This window comes from Buceros rhinoceros, unplaced genomic scaffold (genome assembly GCF_000710305.1).
Source record: "Buceros rhinoceros silvestris isolate BGI_N320 unplaced genomic scaffold, ASM71030v1 scaffold13408, whole genome shotgun sequence".
Lineage (NCBI taxonomy): Eukaryota > Metazoa > Chordata > Aves > Bucerotiformes > Bucerotidae > Buceros > Buceros rhinoceros.
The window spans coordinates 86,492-105,322 of record NW_010427580.1 but is presented as its reverse complement, the minus strand read 5'-3'; the positions used below and the strand labels follow the sequence as shown (position 1 = coordinate 105,322).

The window sequence follows — 18,831 nt, the reverse complement described above, 5'->3', positions numbered from 1 at the left end:
ACACATCAGCTACAATTTCCATCCTCACATTTACTGCAGAATGAGAAGATCTAACAGTAGGAGGTACAGTAATCTCCATTCAACATTTTATAATACTAAAAAAAATTTAAAAGAAAAAAATCCCTGGGATTTTCTGCTGTAAATTGTACAGATTTCTGCTCATATCCATCTGGTCTCATTAGACACAGCACTGCAGACCCCTCAAAGAGCAAGTCCAGCAGCTTCTTCAGATCTGGGTATCAGCACTCCAGGGAGGCAAATAATTCATAACAAACCATTCCCTCTCAGTAACTGTCCAAAGAGATCTTTTTCTCCAAGTAACTTGTTAGCTGAAAGGATTTGTCAAATAGTTTCTCTGATTAACCTTATCCTTATCGATCGTTACAAATTTTTAGTTAAAATTCTCCATTTGTAATGTAAGTTCAGAGAGGGCATCACTTCACCGGTGTAAGTCCTGGTTTCAGTCACATTTCTTCAGAGCCCACAATAAGTTTTACATCCTTTTGTTCAGGCAAAGATATACACGCTATGGAAAGTGAACTTTCCATAGCACCTCTGAGTTTTTCTTAAAACGGACTGTCTCAGCTAAGCCACTTGTTCAGACATTCACAGGGAGTGAAATACTACAGGGAAACTCGAGGAAATTCATCGCCAAAAACCAAATGAATATTCATGGCCCACAGAAATACCCTTATTTCCCAGCTCTAATCAGCATAACATCTGTGAAAAAAAGTCTAATGGGGTAAATTGGAGAGGGGAGGGGGTCGTTTCCATCCTCTCCCTTAGGCCCCACTTTAAAGAAGGTTCATTTGTCTTTTTAACAGAACTTGCAAGCGATGCAAGGATGAACAGTTTTGGTGAAGAAACAATGCGCAGACTGGCCTTATCTTTGGGAAATTTGAACTAAGTTCTTCATTCCAGAACAGAAGACACCTAGTGCAGATTCTTGGCCTGTCCCTGACCTGCCAGACCTGTGCGCTGGCCCCGAGAGCTGCTCCATCAATAACAGAGCCTGAGCTGACAAAAACACCCGGGGAAAATGGTCCACGGCAAATGGGGGAGGCACGTTTCACTCTCTCCCTTCTAACTAAATGACATGCACATTTCAAGACAAGACTTAAGGGAACTAAACCAACCTCAAAATTAAAAACCCGTAGAGAAAATATTATTGTTTTTCAGCGTGATGACCGCTTTAAGACCTATTTTTAGGAACAACGCTGTAACAACTATTTCTAGTAGCTGTGCACAACATGCCTGTGAACTTTGGGAAGAATTCTTTTTGGAGCGGTGAAACTAGACAGAGATCTATTTGGAAAAAATATTTCCCTTGCAGAAATGACCCTTCATCTTACTTCTGGCAGTAAAATATTGCCTTTCATTTTAACAAATGCAAGCTTGCTGCCTGAAGCATCCGAGCATACGGACTATGTATTTTGTTTGACGAGTCGTACTCTTCGAAGGAAAGCACCCACTCCAACAAAACAAAACCATGAAGTGATCAATAAGAACATGTGTTTCAGAAACTGCCACGGAATTGTAATACTTGGGGCAATAGTTACGTTCCTACACAGCACCTGGCACGTGGGGTCACTGAGAGTGTAATGCTTCTCGGCCAGCTTCAGCCACCCAAGTGCATATTGCAGCAGTTGTTTAGAGCCCATCTGCAGACAGAGGACAGACAGAAAAGTTCTCTAACGATGATTTGCCCACTTCTAAGAAGATGTCTGAGACGGTTAAGGGGTTATTGTGCCCCAGATCTCCACAGGGAGGGCTACCAGAGCTCACCACATTTCTATCCATTATGCAGACAAGGCAAAAGAGGACCTCATCATGTTGAAAATGGATAAAGCCCACCCTGGAAGATGCTGCACTGCTAAAAAGCAACAGCGACTTTCACAATTATTCATAGACATCATGAGTTTGCTCTGTAATTTTCACAGATTTAAAGTGGAGAGTTTGGCATCAGTTTCTGGTTTAACAAACGTTATTCTTGCTAGATGACTGTTACAACATCTTAATTTCCATGTGCATTTTCTGTTCCCCATGGGGACTTAAAAAATACCATTCTTAGTTGATTGTGTGTAGTTTCTCTGGTTTTTTGTTGTTTTTTTAATTAACCCTCTCTCTGCTGAGAATGGAGTTTCCTCTTGTTAACCACCAATGCTGACACCTGGTGCTATGCAAGAGCAGTTCAAGTCCACAACTCTTCATGCAAAGAGGTTAACCACAATTTATGCCAACAGGAAGAAGATGAGAAAGAAAAAAATCACATTTGGAAGGGAAGGGAGAGGAGGGAAATTAAAGAATACACTGAAAGATGAAATAACAGTGGGGATGGCCATGCAAATCCCAAGGGCAAACTGTGCGAAACTAGGTCTTCAAGGGTATATGTCCAAATCCAGGTACCTTTTTATTGTGATACCAAATGGATGGCCCACACTCCCCTCCCCAAGGTGTAAACTGCCTGGCACTTGGTAGTCTAACTTTAGCGTGAGTATGAAAGAAGTTCACGCAGAATAGCTGACCTGCTGCAAAAACACAGTCTAATTTACATCGTGCTAACACGTTTGTGCACTACTATACTTAACTTCTGTCCTACCTTGTGGACTAAAAGATCTGCATATGCTTGGCTTGGCAGAATTAAGTAAAGGTGGTTTTATGCTTCTGTAACTGCAGAGCTCACGAGAGACAACTAGCAAGATCCGGTGGCAAAACACCTTTCAGGGAAGGTTATAGTTATACACAGACCTCAGTCAATTGGATTGAGATCTTTTTTATTGGGCTTGAGGGTTTGGGTTTTTTCAGTGGGTCTGAGGGGAAGTTACCAACATCAGCAACTGGGTGATAATACAGATATGCCAGAAGGTCCGAGGGACGTTTGTTGAGATTGTTGAAACTTTCGTGCAGATTAAATATTTAAGGAAATTCTACTTTCTCTAAGGTATTAGTCATTATGAAATAAATGTGCGGTATTGCCAAATGCCTCAGATCATTTAAAACACCTTGGGTACAGTTCCTTCCCTTTCAGAGTTGCTTGTCTTTCCCTCTGTTGGCTCCTGTGGTGCCAGCAGTACAGTGTCTCTCCAGCCTACAAGGTCATGTCTGCACTGAGACTACAACACCTTACATACAGAAATACTCAAACTGACTTTAAATAAAGTAAAAATGGACACTGCAACCTGTACCAGGAGGCAACTTTGGTGTTTTGGGCAAGCCTGAGAAGCTGCCAGGATTGCACCGAGTCATACTGGGACTAAACTGTTTCCAGTATCTCCATCCAGATACCACAGCAGACCACATCACTTACGTACTTGGTACCATCGTAACTAAGCAGAGGAGCCTGTGTGAGTTCTTGCAAGACAGCAGAAAAGTACAGAGAACTTCACACTCCTTACAATAAATTGCTCTTGCATCCACTGAGATGAAAGGCTGCAAGTACAAGATTTTCCTTTTATCATATATTAACAAAAAAGCCTGAATCTGTAGACATGGGCTATACTGGGACACATCTACTCTGTAGTCATTGCTGTCAGCAAGCTTTAACCAGGCTAGATAAGCATCACTGGCTGCTCAGGGATGCTAGTACAAGCACAAAGCAAGCGAGGCTGCCCAAGCCCTGCCTCGGGGGAACAATGGCTGTACAGCACACTCCTGGTCTGAGCCAGCCACAGAGCGTTCACGTGTGTAACAAAACGCCTAAGCAAAATGAACCCTCACTAACAAGCACCTCAAAGGATTAAGCACATCTTAAGGAGGCTATTTTGCAGGTAGTGCTGTGCAAGAGCATGCCTCAGGCGGCCCTGGACTAAATTCATGCCCTGACTTGCTCACCAGAACCAGCGTGCTGTGCGCACAGGCACCTCGGTCTAGCCCACAGTTTGGCTATTTTTCAACAACACACAGCAAATCCTGCATATGGTTCCAGGGAGAAATCAAACCTTGCTGCACCCCATGAGAAGCACGGGAGGGACGCATTAGCTACACACATACCCGCAAGGCAGCCGGAATTCCCAGCTAACCATCTTGAAATGTTTCAGTGGCATGAAGTAGCCGAGGAGTCTGCTTCCTGGGCCAGCCTTGTCCCTTGTCCCTCTTCTCAGAGCACAGGATTAAAATGCATTAAGGGCGGCAGTACAGCCACTGCTGCTACCATAAACTGTCTGTTTCTGCAGCATTTGTCTAATCTGAATGCCCATACATTAAGAAAGGAGGCAGTGAAGCCCCCCGTAGAAACAGAGCACAGTTCAGGCTCTTTAGAAATTGATCTCCACTCTCTGTTTTATTCGTCAATTTTTTAAAAGAGGGAATAATAACTTATCAACTGACATGATTTAAAAGGAGAATAAAAAAAGATTAACAATTTCAATCTGTAATAAGAGTTTTGAAGCAAAGGCATGAAAATTTAAAGGTTTTGGGGTGGGGATAAAGAAAAGACTTTACAAGGCTTATTTTGTGAACGCAGAGGGTTAATTTATCATGGAGTAAGTCAGGAACTTGAAAAGCAAAATATGGTTTATCAGCTTTGAAGGTCAGATAATTATGTTATATCATATTCAATAGGTTAAGGTTGCAAGGGTCTACAGGGTTGCATGACAATTGCAGGAATCCTTCTGAAGTCTAGTTTATACCTTTATCGTTAATAGCTTTCTAATCCTTTACCACAAATTTATAGTTTAGAAATGGCAACACATCTTAAAGATTAAAGGTATGTGACAAACAGTTCATGTCCTTTAATAATCAAATCACATAGCTTAGATTGGGGGCTTATCAGGCTTTTTCCTACTCTGTGGTTTCTTAGGTAGAGAATACTTTATATCCCTATTACATGAATGATGAATGGGACCATTGGTTATGGGCTGTTATTTGCTTGGCTGTAGTCAATATGTTTTCTTTGGACAGGGACTTCGGTGATTTATTTCTCTTTTGGCCTTATCCCTTATTAACTCAGGGCAGACAGAAACAGCCAAGGTTGTGAATAAGGACTAGCGCCCATTTAGACTTCTAATATCAGAGAAAATATTCTTTTTAATGATCCAGCTACCCTTTCCTGCGTAGATTCTGATTGCACTTCCCTCTAACTAGAAAATAAAGGTCATATTTCTTGGAAAGTGTATACATAAAATATGCAAAATAATATGTTTCCTTCACAGCCAGCTTTATTCTGATGGTTGCTATAATTGCTTTCATTTTGCAGCTGTCCTACAGGTACACTGCACGCTTTTAGCGACTGGTTCTTGCAGTGTGTTACGGTGCTGCCAGTGTTTAAGAAATACCAAAGATATGAGGGCTCTCTGTTCCTATTAGCATACAAAAGGGATTTTCCACTCTAGCTCTGCTACCTCCTCACTCTCTGGTAACACCCTTTTCCCTGCAATCTATTAGGATTCCTTCCAGCTTCCTTTCCTGAATTTTTGCAAACCAAACCGACAACCCTGATATTACTAATATCCAACCCTGCTAACCCTCTGTACTTCACTCCACTGGGCACGTCCTAGCAAACTTCAAACCAAAACACTTTTGTAACAGTGCTAACGACCAACCCACTATCAAATAATGAAGACCAGAGTTATTTCATCTAGGAAAGCTTGTTTCAAAACAATTGCAACCATTTTATTTTTTTTTTCTCTAAAAATTTTCAGACAGGCCAAGCAGACCAGGTGTTAGCACTGACTCAGCAGAGCAACTAAGTTAATGGACTGGAACTTAGAAAGGGCCAAGTTCAAGCTTAAACTCAAAGAGAGATTTCCTGAGGGCACTTTCCTTTTCAAGGGCAGGTAACACTCAAGAACACATCACCGATGTGGGTGCTTGGAGGGAAAGACTGCACCAATCCCTCCCTTGTTTTCCCATCTGTATTTTTACCCGCAAATGACCCAGACAGTGGTGCCATGAGGACCCAGTCCGTCAGTGCATATGGCAAACTCCTATGGTAGCAAGAAGCCACGCATACAGCTTAACTTCTTCAGCCCAACGCACCACCCCAAAGACAGGTCCACCTCTGAGATCCACACACCACTTGATGCTTCCAGTGCAAGGTCTAGCTGGGAACAAACAGTCAGCACAATGAGATGAAGGGGGAACCCAGTAAACTCTGCATTAGGACATTTTCCAAATCGCTGTTATGAGGGTTTTTTTGTTTTGTTTCTAGAGACATTACTTAAATTCACCAGTAAAAGTCTACATTTACAAAGGATTTAATTTAATTCTTCCTTACTTGCTTGTGCTACAGTTAGGATTTACCATCTCTCCTTCGTCCTCTGTAGAGTCTCTGTGAGATGAGGAACAGACTTTATACTGAGTGTCCAAAGTGCAGGGTAACCTGCAGCGCAGGGCTCTCCTGCTTTTACAAACAGACACCGGCTCTTATTTTAAACTTCACACATTTCTTTGTATTGAGGAATTTTGTTCTGTTCTTCTGTAGCACTCCATGACTATTTAACTTGGAGACAGCTGATACTTTTTATTCTACCACTGTTATTAATATTTACTAGTGAAAGACAGATAAAAACTGCTGTTAAAAACAAATGGCATTCATTTGCTAGCTACCAGATCTCATAGCTGGTCACTCTTCTGGAGGAGTGATGTGCTCTGTATTTCATTTCAGATTAATGATTGTCATATCTTTAAGGGTGAAGATTTTATAAACAGATCAGGATAAAACCCAAACCAGCATCAGAGATGCTGGCTTCTTTTATTTTATTTTTATTGTTCTGTTGATGGTGGCCTTCTCTCTTCATTTATACTAATCAACTATTTAAGTGCTCATGATTTAATAATAAACACACATGAATAAGGCATTGTAAAACTAATGAGGTTGCGTATTACTGATGTTGAGAATAACTGCCAGTAGGTTTTAACATTTCTCAGGAAAGAAGAGATACACAGCTATGGCCAAGGTTAGCTGGTGTAAGGGTCAAACTCTAGCCCGCAGGGATCAAGAACGGCTCCAGTGGGGCTACAGGAACCTCTTGACAGCCAGTCTGTCTCTTATCACCACTTCCTTTTTCGCCTTCTTGTCTTTTTTATTTTTTTAAAGCCTACAAACTCCAGAACTCTCCATTCTGAAAACTGACTACTTCATTGGTCACGTATCTTTTGAACTTTTCATAGCAATTGGTGCCTTCTCGAAAGCAGAAATTTTTCATAGCAAAAGAATCACTGTTTACCAGGCTGGAAACTTTAGGGACTGCAGACCACCTTTTAAGTGCTTCAAATCCCGATCAGATCTGCGTACATGACTTAAACCTCCGCTTCTAGGGCCGTGGACAGAAACTTTTAATGGTGAAGGGTAGTTTTTGATCTACCCCTGTGCTTCTATAAATTAACCCATTTAAAGATGAAAATCTAAAAATTAAGCCACCTAAAACCGAGACTTTTGAAAATGTTACCCAAATCATCTGTGATCTGCAAGGCTCTTCCTGTTTGTACACAGTCTCAAATGTTTCTGGAAGTAAATAAAGGGTGAAATGAGGATGGAGCAGGGATTTTTCCACATGAGGCTATTTCTTCTGTGTAGTAACCAGAGGAGTGAAAAGTTCTCTGAGAAGCCCTATGACATTTTAGAAAACAAGGCAGTTTCCCAGAAACTCTGCAAATATCTTGACCTTCACAGTGCTAGCATTTCTACATCTCTCTACACACAATGGCCCAAAAGCGTAACGCAAACACTGGTCAGACTCGGTGGTGCTCCACTCTGACCTCCTCGGCTTCCTCACAGTTATCCCAGAGGATCAGCGCTCAGCATCTCTGTTAGTCACGCTGCACAGCGAGCCCTGTGTGTCTACACTGACCCTACCTTCACCCACTCCTGTTAGTAGCACTTCTAGAGACACACCGCATCCCATAGCTCATAACAAACCCCAACTGAACAGTGGGGGACTCACCACTTTCTCTAGGTACCATGTCAGCACACAAATGGTTTAGCCTGCAGCCTCCCTGCAAGACTAATGCAAATGAAAATGGTCCCTAAATTCCAACCTGCATCCAGCCACGTAAACCAATTTTCAAAACAGGAACAATATTTAGGGTGCTGCTCAGCCAAGAATCCGAATTAACCCCATGTTATATATATAACCTCAGTGACAAAGCTCCTATGTAATCCTTCACTCTAGCTTGGGAACAAAAGCACAAAGCCCTAAACTGAGCAGGTGGTAGAAGACACAGCATAATGCATTTTTATGGGCATTCCACATGTCCTTTCCAATACGCAGTGAGATAAATTCTCCTTTCACTTAATTCAGGCAGTCCCATTCAAGTTTTGCGGTTTAGTACCACAGCCAAAGTCATCCGTGAAAATCATGCAGAACATGATGCACCCATCTTTTTTTTAATTAAACAAATTTAAAAAAAAAAGACAACTCTCAAAGGTCTGTCCAGGTATCACAAATTTGGGCCGATTTTCATCCCTTATGCATCTCAACCATATATGCCCTAAGTCATCTTGGCAAACTACTTACGAATTTGTATCCCTAATAGCTTCTTCCTTTATCTCGGTTTCTCCAGCCCTAAAATAATGGTCGTGACACCTACCTGACTCCCAGGTTGTGACACAAAGCTTAATTCGCTCAGTGCTCTTCACTACCATGAGGCGTGCCACAGGGAAACGCTGCCCAGCATGTTTGCCTATTTCCATACGCAATATGGACTTTTAGTATCATTCCAAAATGAACACACATGCAGGATGTGTTCAGACTTCTGTATTTCTAATAATCTTCCGTCAGGAATGTCAAAGATTAAAATCTAAGAAATAATTGCTCTATAAGTGCAGCTAATGGCTTGTTTTGCTGATGGAAAATAAAAATACTTATGTTTTCTTGTAAACACAGAGTTGACACTGGTTTATTTCTTTCAAAAATACCTACAAAAGCCAGGATTTCTCTGTATATATGTGACCTTGATTCCTAGATGGCACATGGACTACTTAGAGATCATGTTACTACGTTATTTGCAGTTAAAGGGGAAAAAAAGGCCAAAATTAATGGGTCACTGGGTATTTTCTTCTGAGAACTTAAGTACTTAACAGTAAGAAAAAAACAGTTTACAGCCAGGTGGCTTGAGGGGATATTTTGTTGAACACTGATTAAAAATAATTTCTTCTAAATGAGACCTGACCACAAAATGGGACCATTAACGAGCAGGGACATTCTCACCAGAAAGGAAACTACGCTTGATCAACTCCTGCACCGCCCACAAACCCCAGGTCTTTTTTTTTTTCTCTCTCTCTCACACTCTCTCTTTTTTCTAATTTTTTTCCTCTTTTTTTACCTCCTCTCCCCTTTTCTTGTTCTTAATAGCAGGGTAAATAAGCAGCAAGTGATGCTGAAATGTTTTCGGCCAAAAACAGAGGCCAAACTCCTCTGAGAAAACATTTGGCCTCTGTGGTTTTGTAATATGTTCCAGAACACTGAGTTCACTGAAGAACATTGTGAAAAACTCCCATCGGCTGGAGTGATGCTGGGGAATGTTACTGTATCCCAACTTCCAATTGGTCCATTTCCTGCAGGCCTTGTTAAAAAAAAAAAAAAAAGAAAAAGAAAAAAATAGTGCTATGTGGGAGTTAAAACAAGTTCTCATGGGAAAAATGAATGGCAAGAAATTCTAGCTTTAAAAGAAACAGCTAATCTGCTAGTTTGATTGTTCTTCAAAACTTACAATGAACCAATAATCCTAATTAAAAACACTTGGCCTAGTTCTCTAAAGCATCATAGCTTTTTCTATGCTTCGTTTGTACACACCATAGACTATTAGTTTTTTTCTAGTGCTCACTAACAAAGTGCTGACTTTGTTGGGATGGCTGAGCTAATTTCGTGAACTCAGTGTGAAACCTTAGCTAAACAAAATTGTGGTAATTTTCCTTAATTTGTAAAAGTGATTGGAGTGCAAACAAAATTTTCCTCTTGGGTCAATCCTATAATTTTCAATTAACTAAAACTAATCGGCAGGCGTGTACTCAACCTGCATTTTGTTTAAAGGGCTGGAAGGCACTTCTGAAGGTCAGGATGCATTAATTGTTTTTATTTTAGTTTCATTTAGTCCTTTTTAAAAAGCCACATTTAAGTTCAGGCTGCCTCCAAAAGGAAAATGCAAATTGCGTGAGGTACAATTTCAGTCACAATAGCTTTTCCGTATCTACCGTAACTCCATGAAAGCCGCATAAGTAGGAGAATTGTCCGTGGATTGGATCACCTCTGATTTTATCATTGTTGCTTAGTATTTCATAACTTGCATTTATTCAATGAAAAACAACGTGTTTTAAACACTAACCTGAAAATGCATATATGGAAACACTCTCCCTACCGGGGCACCTTATTTCCGCATGCAGCCATCTGCTTCTGGGCAGACAGGCTAAACCACCGCCTTCCTTTTTACTGGAAAAGCTAATTAATGATGATCTGAAAAGAAAAACCAAAACGGGCCCAAGCCATTTTTACACTTAAATCGTAATTCAACGTCCCCAAAAATTTCTATGGAAACTCAAGAAGGGCAGGGTCCCTCCCTTTCTTCTTCTGTGTGCATACTTCCCGCTCCACCAGCCCAAGATGCAGCCACCCCAGTGGCTCGACAACAAACAGGACAGCACAGTTGATTGTAAGAAAGCGAGAAGGGAAAGGGCTTGTGGTCAAACCATCCAGAGCTCTGGGTGACACTTGCCTGTGGTATACACCGGCAATCTGACTCCTTGCTTTTGCTTTTTCTTTTGTGCCAACACATTCAAACCCCAAGTAACATTTTTGATATGGTGTGTTATTGTCCGGTGTATAACACTTCCCCACGCACTGTGGAACTCGTGATGCTCACAATAAATACCCACAGCCTCCACAAGCACCTGCTGCTCAGCCAGCAAGGAGATACCTGAACACTTTAAGACCCAGTTTAAAGAAACCCAGTGCATAATCCCAACTGGGGGAGAGGGTATTTGAAGACAATGACAAAGGTTTACAAGGCACCTTTGTTCAACTTACTCAGTATAAAAAAAACCAAATGAGAGCTTCATTATCCAACTGGAGCACAGAGATCTCTGTTCTGCCTTGAGACGTTGTGTGTACATTCACAGGTGGAGCAGTGTATGTGCCCCGTGTAGTTCAGAGTGCCTCGCAGCCACAGGTATTTATCATCCATCTTATTCTGAAAGTTTTGGGGGCAATCAAGAACGGGGAAAGGAATTGTGCCGGATTGTGACGAACCACAATTAGGCAAATAGTTACTGAAGCAGTCCTGTCTGCATACGTCGAACAACAAGCACATAAAAGGACAAGCTTGTCAAAACCCAGACCAAGCCTTTAATTCCTGTAGCATGTGCATCTTCCAAGGAATCAACAACAGTCTTTTTAAAAAGTTAGGCGCTACTTGATTTCTTTGCCAAGCCATTCTTATCACTACTGAGAGTGGTTTAGCACTGACAGCACCTGCAACGTCCTAGCATGGTTCTTTGCCAATTCTTCAGGCCAAACCACTCAACGTAGTGATCTCAGTGTGGGATGCCACCCCAAAACACACTGCAGGTCACTGTGTCTGCAGCACCAGCTGGGGTGAAAGCTACTTAGCCCCTCTGTGAGCCGAAGGCAAGTATGTTACGGTGCGAAGGGCAGGCAAACAGGCTGCTGCTTTGAACACTTGCGACATTTGCCAGACAACATGAGATGGAGATGTATAGCAAGACACTTCTCAGAAGGCAGGTTTGTGATTGCACTAGTATGTCTGGCTCATCACGCTTGCGCTCTTCCTCCATTTAAGTTCTGGAGTATCTGTTTCTCTCCTTCCTCCTCCCCTCCTGGGTAAAGAGATATCCCATTGCAAGGACAAACGAGCAAACAAAAATCCCACACTGGTCTGTTTTCAGATTCATCTCTATGGTCATCCATTTCTGAAACCCAACCTTAAACTGGTACCTTCAATGATGTGCTCAGCCAAAGTAATAAAATACAATACAGATTTTAATGACGAAAGCAGAAGCCCTAGCAAGTGTGATATACTGCCTGCCCTATTTCCCCACATTACATCTAGTACTACAGCATCCTTACCTGTGTAAATGAATCTTCCAGGCGTTCCCTTGCAAAACTGCTTAGACTTGTAGGACAATGTGACTTCTACAACCCCTGGGATATGTCGGGGAGGTGTCTGCACACGGATGGCATGAGGAGTAATCAGCTAGAGGAAAATATTCAGAAGGGAGAAGGGGGAAAAAAAGCACTGTTAGATGTTGAACACTTCTTTAATAACACTTTCCTCTCAGATCACAGTAAACAAGCTTTGAAACATGTAATTAACCTGTCAATGTTTGAATACAATCTTGATGTAACCCACACAAAGCCAGTGACTACAATATTTACACACATTCTCCTTCTCAGCTATAATGACATTAGTTCTGTTTTCATACATGGCAGGCACTTGCTTCCTAGTACAAGCATTAGCCTTGGTTTAATGCAATACCTTTAGCTTACAGAAGCGGGATGCCTATATTTGCTCAGGTGAACATGGGGGTCATGACAGTGTCAAAAAAATCTGACTGATAAATGACATGCAGTTATACGTGTGAACATGGCACAGCGCGAGCCCAGGCTGAGATCCACTGCACAGCCCAAGCCCAAGAGGCTTTTAGGTGTACAGATGTCAGCTGGGGGCCAGTGCACTGCAAAAGCACCATGTGCTGCTCTTTCAATTTTGGATTCATTTCGTGGAGGTATAACCGATTACTGCAGAAATGTCAAGTTTGGCTTCCGAAGGATGCTGGATCATTCCTTACTAATGATCAGAGCACTCAAAATAGACATGCTCAGTTTGCCTCCACTGCAATGACTGACACACATCTCAGAGGGCTCCTGCAGATAAGGGTTTACACAGGAACAAGGAGACACACTTAAATTTCTTTTGCTGCTGGGGATGGGGACACCAATCCTTTTAACCCAACAGGCTGGGGTGGGTCAGTGCTGCACTTCCCAGGCTCTGGACCATTTTTGCTCTTTCAGGATTCTGCACTGGATTTAAAACCTAGTCCCTGAAATTACTGTTAGAGCCATTAGGAGTTCACTGATTGAGGGCAGGTTGACTCAAATCTGTGCTGCCCTCAAACTACAGCATCATCCTCCCCATCAGTGCGATGGCCTCTTCTTACTCCTTATGCTCCCTCAGACAAGAATAGTGCAAGAGCTATACAGAAAAGGCGACACGACTGTGTTCAGCAAAGAAGCAACAGCTCTGGCACTCAGATGAACCTTCTCCAACTGCGGCACATTAACACACTTCCAACGAAGTGCAAACAAGACCAACACCATAACCAGGGCAGAAAGTGAGCAAAGCCCTGTACAGACAGACAGTCAACTGCTTTATGCTGTTGGTAGAGTCATGTCCTGGATTAGGGAATACATTTCAGTTTTTTGATTACTTTTTTTTTAATACAAATTTATTTTCAATAGGATCCAAATATTCCAAAATTGTAGCAAGGTCGTAACAAAAAATTAGACTTTTAACCAGTTCTTTCTTTAGGGCACAGGACTAAAAAAGCACAGAAGGAGAGTAATGTCTGTCTGAGAGCCATCTGTGTTACTGAGGGAAATGGCACACACAGTAGGAAGTTTTCCATATTTAAAATAAGAAAATTAATATTAAGCCAAGTTAAAGATTAAAACCAAAACCACCAGCATCAAATGCTCCAAAAGTTATTCAGATCCACAGAAGTCTTAAGTCATATATCATTTTAGAAATAATCATGTAGGAATTGATGCCACTGCCTTTGTGAGCTCCAAAGAACATGTTTTCAGGCTCTGCTTTGAAATCATGTGATTTGGAAACTTATTTTTAAAATAAACGAGCCTTTTTTCTAAACGACTCTAGCAACTGGATTTAAAAAAGACAAAAAACCCACACACACCAAAACAAACCAAACCAAACAAAAAAATCAAAACAAAACCAAAAAGCAAAGTTCCAAAGATTGCTTTCACTTAAACCGAGTTGTTTTACAGGTGGGCTGACCAACACCTACAAGTCTGGTCCAATTCTCTACACACTCTCAGTGGAGGCACAAAGCAGTGCAAAGAGCTGTTTATTTCCACTGCTTTAGACACCTCTCACGTTGGGATGAGCTGCTCTCTGGAAGCATCTACTTCTCTCCAGTGAACAGAAATGACAAGTTTAGACTAGATGCTTAACTGTAGGCAGCCAAACATAGTTGAGATAAATCCCATCCTCGAGTGGTTCTAGTTAACAGGGTGAACTGGCAAGATGAGAAAAGTTTCATGACATTTTTAGGGGGAAAATATTTGTCAAAACAGCCAAGGATTTTAACAGTAAAGGTTAACATGCTAGTCTTACTACATCAGCATGTGCCTTGTACCCCTAACCATGACTCTGGCAAGAGCTATATAGGCAGCTTCTGGTTGTATCTTTGAATTTCCCAGCATTTACTGGTCTGTCACCACTTTAATGTTCTTTAAACATAATTTGTGGCATTTTCCAATACTCATCTTCCCTAGTTCCCAAGAAATGTCTGACCTATTTATGGTCCATTGTTAAAGAGAGCTGGGGAGAGTTAAGCAAGTTTCCTAGTTTGTTCTCCACAAACAGTTTGGTTTTCCTTTGTGCTCTGAAGTAAATAAGTTTAACTGTGTTTAAAACCACAAATATACAATAATTTCACCCACACATTCCCAAAGGGTGAACATTATGTCTGAACTCCTATGGTTTAGCATACTCAGGATATATTTTACTCCTCTCTTCTCTAGAACTAAAGCTTGGGAGGTACACCAGGCGAATACACGTACCTTTTCATTTTACTTTTTCTCCTCAGCGTCTACCACTGACCACTGCCAGGGATATAGCGCTGAGCTAGGAATATCTTTGTTCTGGGTCAGCCTTCAGTTCTCACGCACACAGAAAGGAACTGGTGAGCTCAGTTACATACCAGTACTCATTGCTGTCATCTCAAGAAATTGTCTTTAAGGGACAAACATTGTCATTGCACTTCAAAACCTGCCATCTGAACCTCGCCTTCGCTCTCCAGCTCCGATTCCCCAGTGCTGCCAGAATCTGCGTTGTGGACAAGGATCAGCTCTCTGAATTGCCCTAATTCTGTTTTCCAATCCAAGTGATCCAATGGGTGCTGCACAAGTCTGGGTACTCCAGGCCAACCCACAGAAAGAGCAAATCTGCCCCTGACTTCAATAATTTCAGGATTATGGGATGTTTTCCTGTTTACACTGTCAACCTGTGGCCTGGCCCTTCCACCTTATGTTTTCTCCTCTCACATAGCTTTTCCTTCTTCAAGGCACAGTCTGTCTCATATTTGCATGTAAAGCATCTGGAAAAGGTGAGCTAGTAGCATCAAGGGATATCAAAAGTAAGGACACCATTCATGGAAGCCTTTAAGCCCCAGGCTCTTGGATGCTGGTAACGTGTTCTGGGAAAGAATCACTACATGCTCACCCTGTTGTTTTTACAGACATCTGTCATTGGCCAGCACCAAACACAAGATACTGAGCCAGATGAACCTCCATGTCTGATCCCATATGGTCATTTCTATGGAACTATTGGTGCATTAAGAGACATCCTAACAACTGTGGCAATGACATGCCAAGAACTAAGAATCTGTAAATATGAGTTACGTACATTTCTGAACAACAGTTTTTAAATGTAAATCTTGAGCAAGGCATTAACCGGCGATTTGGAGATGAACCCGCCAGCCAAAATCCCACACCCAGCTTCCTCTTCCATTCCAGCATTTGGCTAATTGAGATCTGGAGCTGGACCCTTTCTCCTAAGGGATTTTCAAGTGAATTGGTCTGACGCTTGGCAACTGCACTAGCTGTTTGAGATAAACAAATGTGGATTGTGTTAAAAGCTGCGTTAGAGACCTTCAGAATGGAGGGAGTTGAGTGCATCCTTCAAAAAACACGTTTGGTTGGAGTATGCGCAACAAGCCTCTTTCTGTGGTTTGCTAATATATTCTGGACATCCTTGTGTGATACAGCGTCATTTCACACTCGTCAGAGTGCCAGGTTACTTTCTGTTTTTCAAAAGTGACATTTTACAAGGAGATGTCATTAATCCAAGTCACTAGTTTATTTTTGCATGCTTGAGCTCTGGTTTGTGGTTAGGGAAACGGTGACAATCAGTCATAAATTTAACTAGGACTCCGTGTGAAGACGACCATTAGGACAGCAATGAAGAAAAATCCCACCAGCTGAAGGTAACGACAGCTTTCAGTGAGAACAGGACCCTTCAGATACCTTTATTTTTAAAAATGACCAGTGACTTTGCATGCCTCAATTCTGGGCATCCAGATGATGCTAATAAGCCTTGGTTTTCAAAAAGAGGGTGTCTGCTCATTTTTCTAAAATGAGTCAGACCTCCAAAATAAGCACGCAAAAGCAGAGACTTCCAAAATCAATAATAAACATAAAAAGGAAAATAAAAAACTCTGTCACAGATTTTGATTCAGCAGCATTTAAAAAAACCCCTAAAACACCAAACCAAAAAAAAATCAGCCTGTTTTTGTGCTGTACAAAGGTAAAAGAAATGATGTTTCAGTGCTTCATCTTTTCTTAATATAAAAGCAAAAGAAGTTGTTTCCAGCTGACTCAGTACAGCTGGAGGAATGTTCTTGGCAGGAAAAAGTTTGAAGAAATAGTTCATTTTAAGCAAATATTGTGGAATATTTATAAGACACTAATTTCGTCTTCACAATCACGTATTCGCCCTGAAACACGACTCTTGGAGTTTCAGCCCCCCAATAAGAGACAGAAACATCGGAGGATTTTTATCACCAGCTCCAATTTGGAATATTTGCAACAATGCACAGACCCAGGAAGAACAGCGAGTAAGAACTTGCCAATAACAGCTCCGTGTGTATGTGGACCGGACCAGCAGCAAGGCAGAGCCTGTCTGGCAAACAGGCTATTGGCTGGGAGTCGGCTGTCCAGATTCGGCATGTGCGCACGAGACACCAACGCCGTTTGTTTGTCGGTTACGAAAGGTCCCTTGACAAAAAGGGATTAGATGGCCTGTTTTGCTGTATTCTAAAAATATCGGGGGCTTTTAAAAGTCGTTTTTATAAAGGAATATGGGAGTTAAGGATTAATTGAACCTACTGGCTTAGGGTATCTGCATTTCTGCACAAAATTAATGTGACAAATTAAGTTTTTATTTAGTTCTCCCTGGCTGAGAAAGGTTGTAATTATGTTAAGAGTGTTTACAGCTAAAATATATGTTTAAATAATAAATACGTGTTTCAGAAACCATTTTAAACCTCCTTTTTTTAACACAGTCAACTCCATTTCAAGCATATAAATATTTCAATTACAAAACTTGAATACACGTAAAATAAATTAAAAATATATTATTTACATTTCAAATTATTTATAACACATGCTGCTTGACAGCAACAAATTCACCCTTAAAATGAACAATTTTTTTTTCTTTTAACTTTGCTTCTGAACTGTGGTAGGATTTATATTTTAAATATCCACGCATCTCAGGTACTTACAGAGATTTTGCTATAATAAAATCTGAGTAATATAGGACCTTTATGATAATTATCTTCACAGCACCTCTCCAAACAAGGTGGCTAATCTTATTACTACCTTAGAGAAAGGGAATTGAACTTTAAGCAGATTATGCGATTTGCCCAAGATCCCATGCAAAGTCTGTGGCAAAATGATGCTTAATTTAAATATTAGACTTCATCTCTCAAACCACCTGCAATTAAACTGAAAGTGAAGCTAGGGAAAAAAAATGTGAAAATGCTCTGCAAGACTCAATGCTTTTACTTTAGTTTCCACCTATCCAATTTTGGTTTGGATTTTCTGTAGCTCAGTTAAAATCATGTTTTCTTTGAATCCATGAAAAAATGGGATGAACTGGAAAATGCGTATCGAATTCAATGACAAAATAACCTGGCCAGGTTTGCTCAAAACTGGGCTTGTCTGGCACCTCAGGATGGACCTGCCCCAGGGTTGAAACCATTCTGGAATTCACAGGATCAACAGTTCAATTCTACATCCTAGTAAAGTAAAACAAAAACATATTCCTCCTGGGTTCTGAAAACGCACTAGACATTTTTAGAAATGGGAAGGCAAATGAAAGAATTTATTTTGTCCTTCATAGGTGGCTACTGTGTGTAATTTTAATTATTTACAGATTGCTATTATTTAGGGATCACTCAGCCAGCTCATGCCTTTCTGCACTTGTTTATCATGTCTGTCTGCTTCTTTTAGAAATAATTTCTTTTACCCTACAGGATTTTCTATTGCTTCTCAGTTTCATAACCTATGAGAGCAATTCTGTAAGGCAGTCAGTGAAATAGTTTTCACTCAAAGCCAACTTTCAGCCTGTTAGAGTATTCACAACTAAAGATTGACTTTGGTCTGGACCCCTTCTAACATTATTAATTTTATGACAAGGCCTTGCAACCATCAGCAACAATGTTTTGACCAGCATTTATTCTCCTGAGATTAGAAATTGCCAATTAATGGCTTCCACTAATAAATAGAATCAAGATTTATAATGAAAGATCCAATTCTGCAGTACCAAAATCAAAGCACTTTCCTCCCAGCCTCTTCACCTTTCCCTGTTAAACATCTATAGCCATAATGGCTTCAATCCTAACACACAAAATGCTTACACGGGACCCAGGGGGCACTTTCATGATCACATAAGGGCTTCAGAATAGGGCTCATTTAATATATCTCCTTTTCTGGAATGCCCTTTCATCCACACTTGTCCTTAAGTGGAAGGATGAGAGAGAGACAGAGAGAACAGTGAAGCCCGTGAAGGACATTAGAGAATACTCTTCAGATGGAAAAAATGCTGCCATATGTGCAACAGCATCAGTAGCAGGAA

The 18,831-nt window shown here is 41.1% G+C and overlaps 1 protein-coding gene across 1 annotated transcript in view; it reads right to left on the bottom strand.

Moving 5' to 3' along the window:
- EBF1 (early B-cell factor 1) overlaps positions 1 to 18,831 on the bottom strand; it is a 102,793-nt gene that overhangs the window by 52,485 nt on the left and 31,477 nt on the right. The window contains exon 4 of the mRNA XM_010141960.1: positions 12,021 to 12,147. Within this exon, the coding sequence (XP_010140262.1) occupies positions 12,021 to 12,147 (127 nt within the window). The remainder of the gene's footprint in view (positions 1 to 12,020; positions 12,148 to 18,831) is intronic.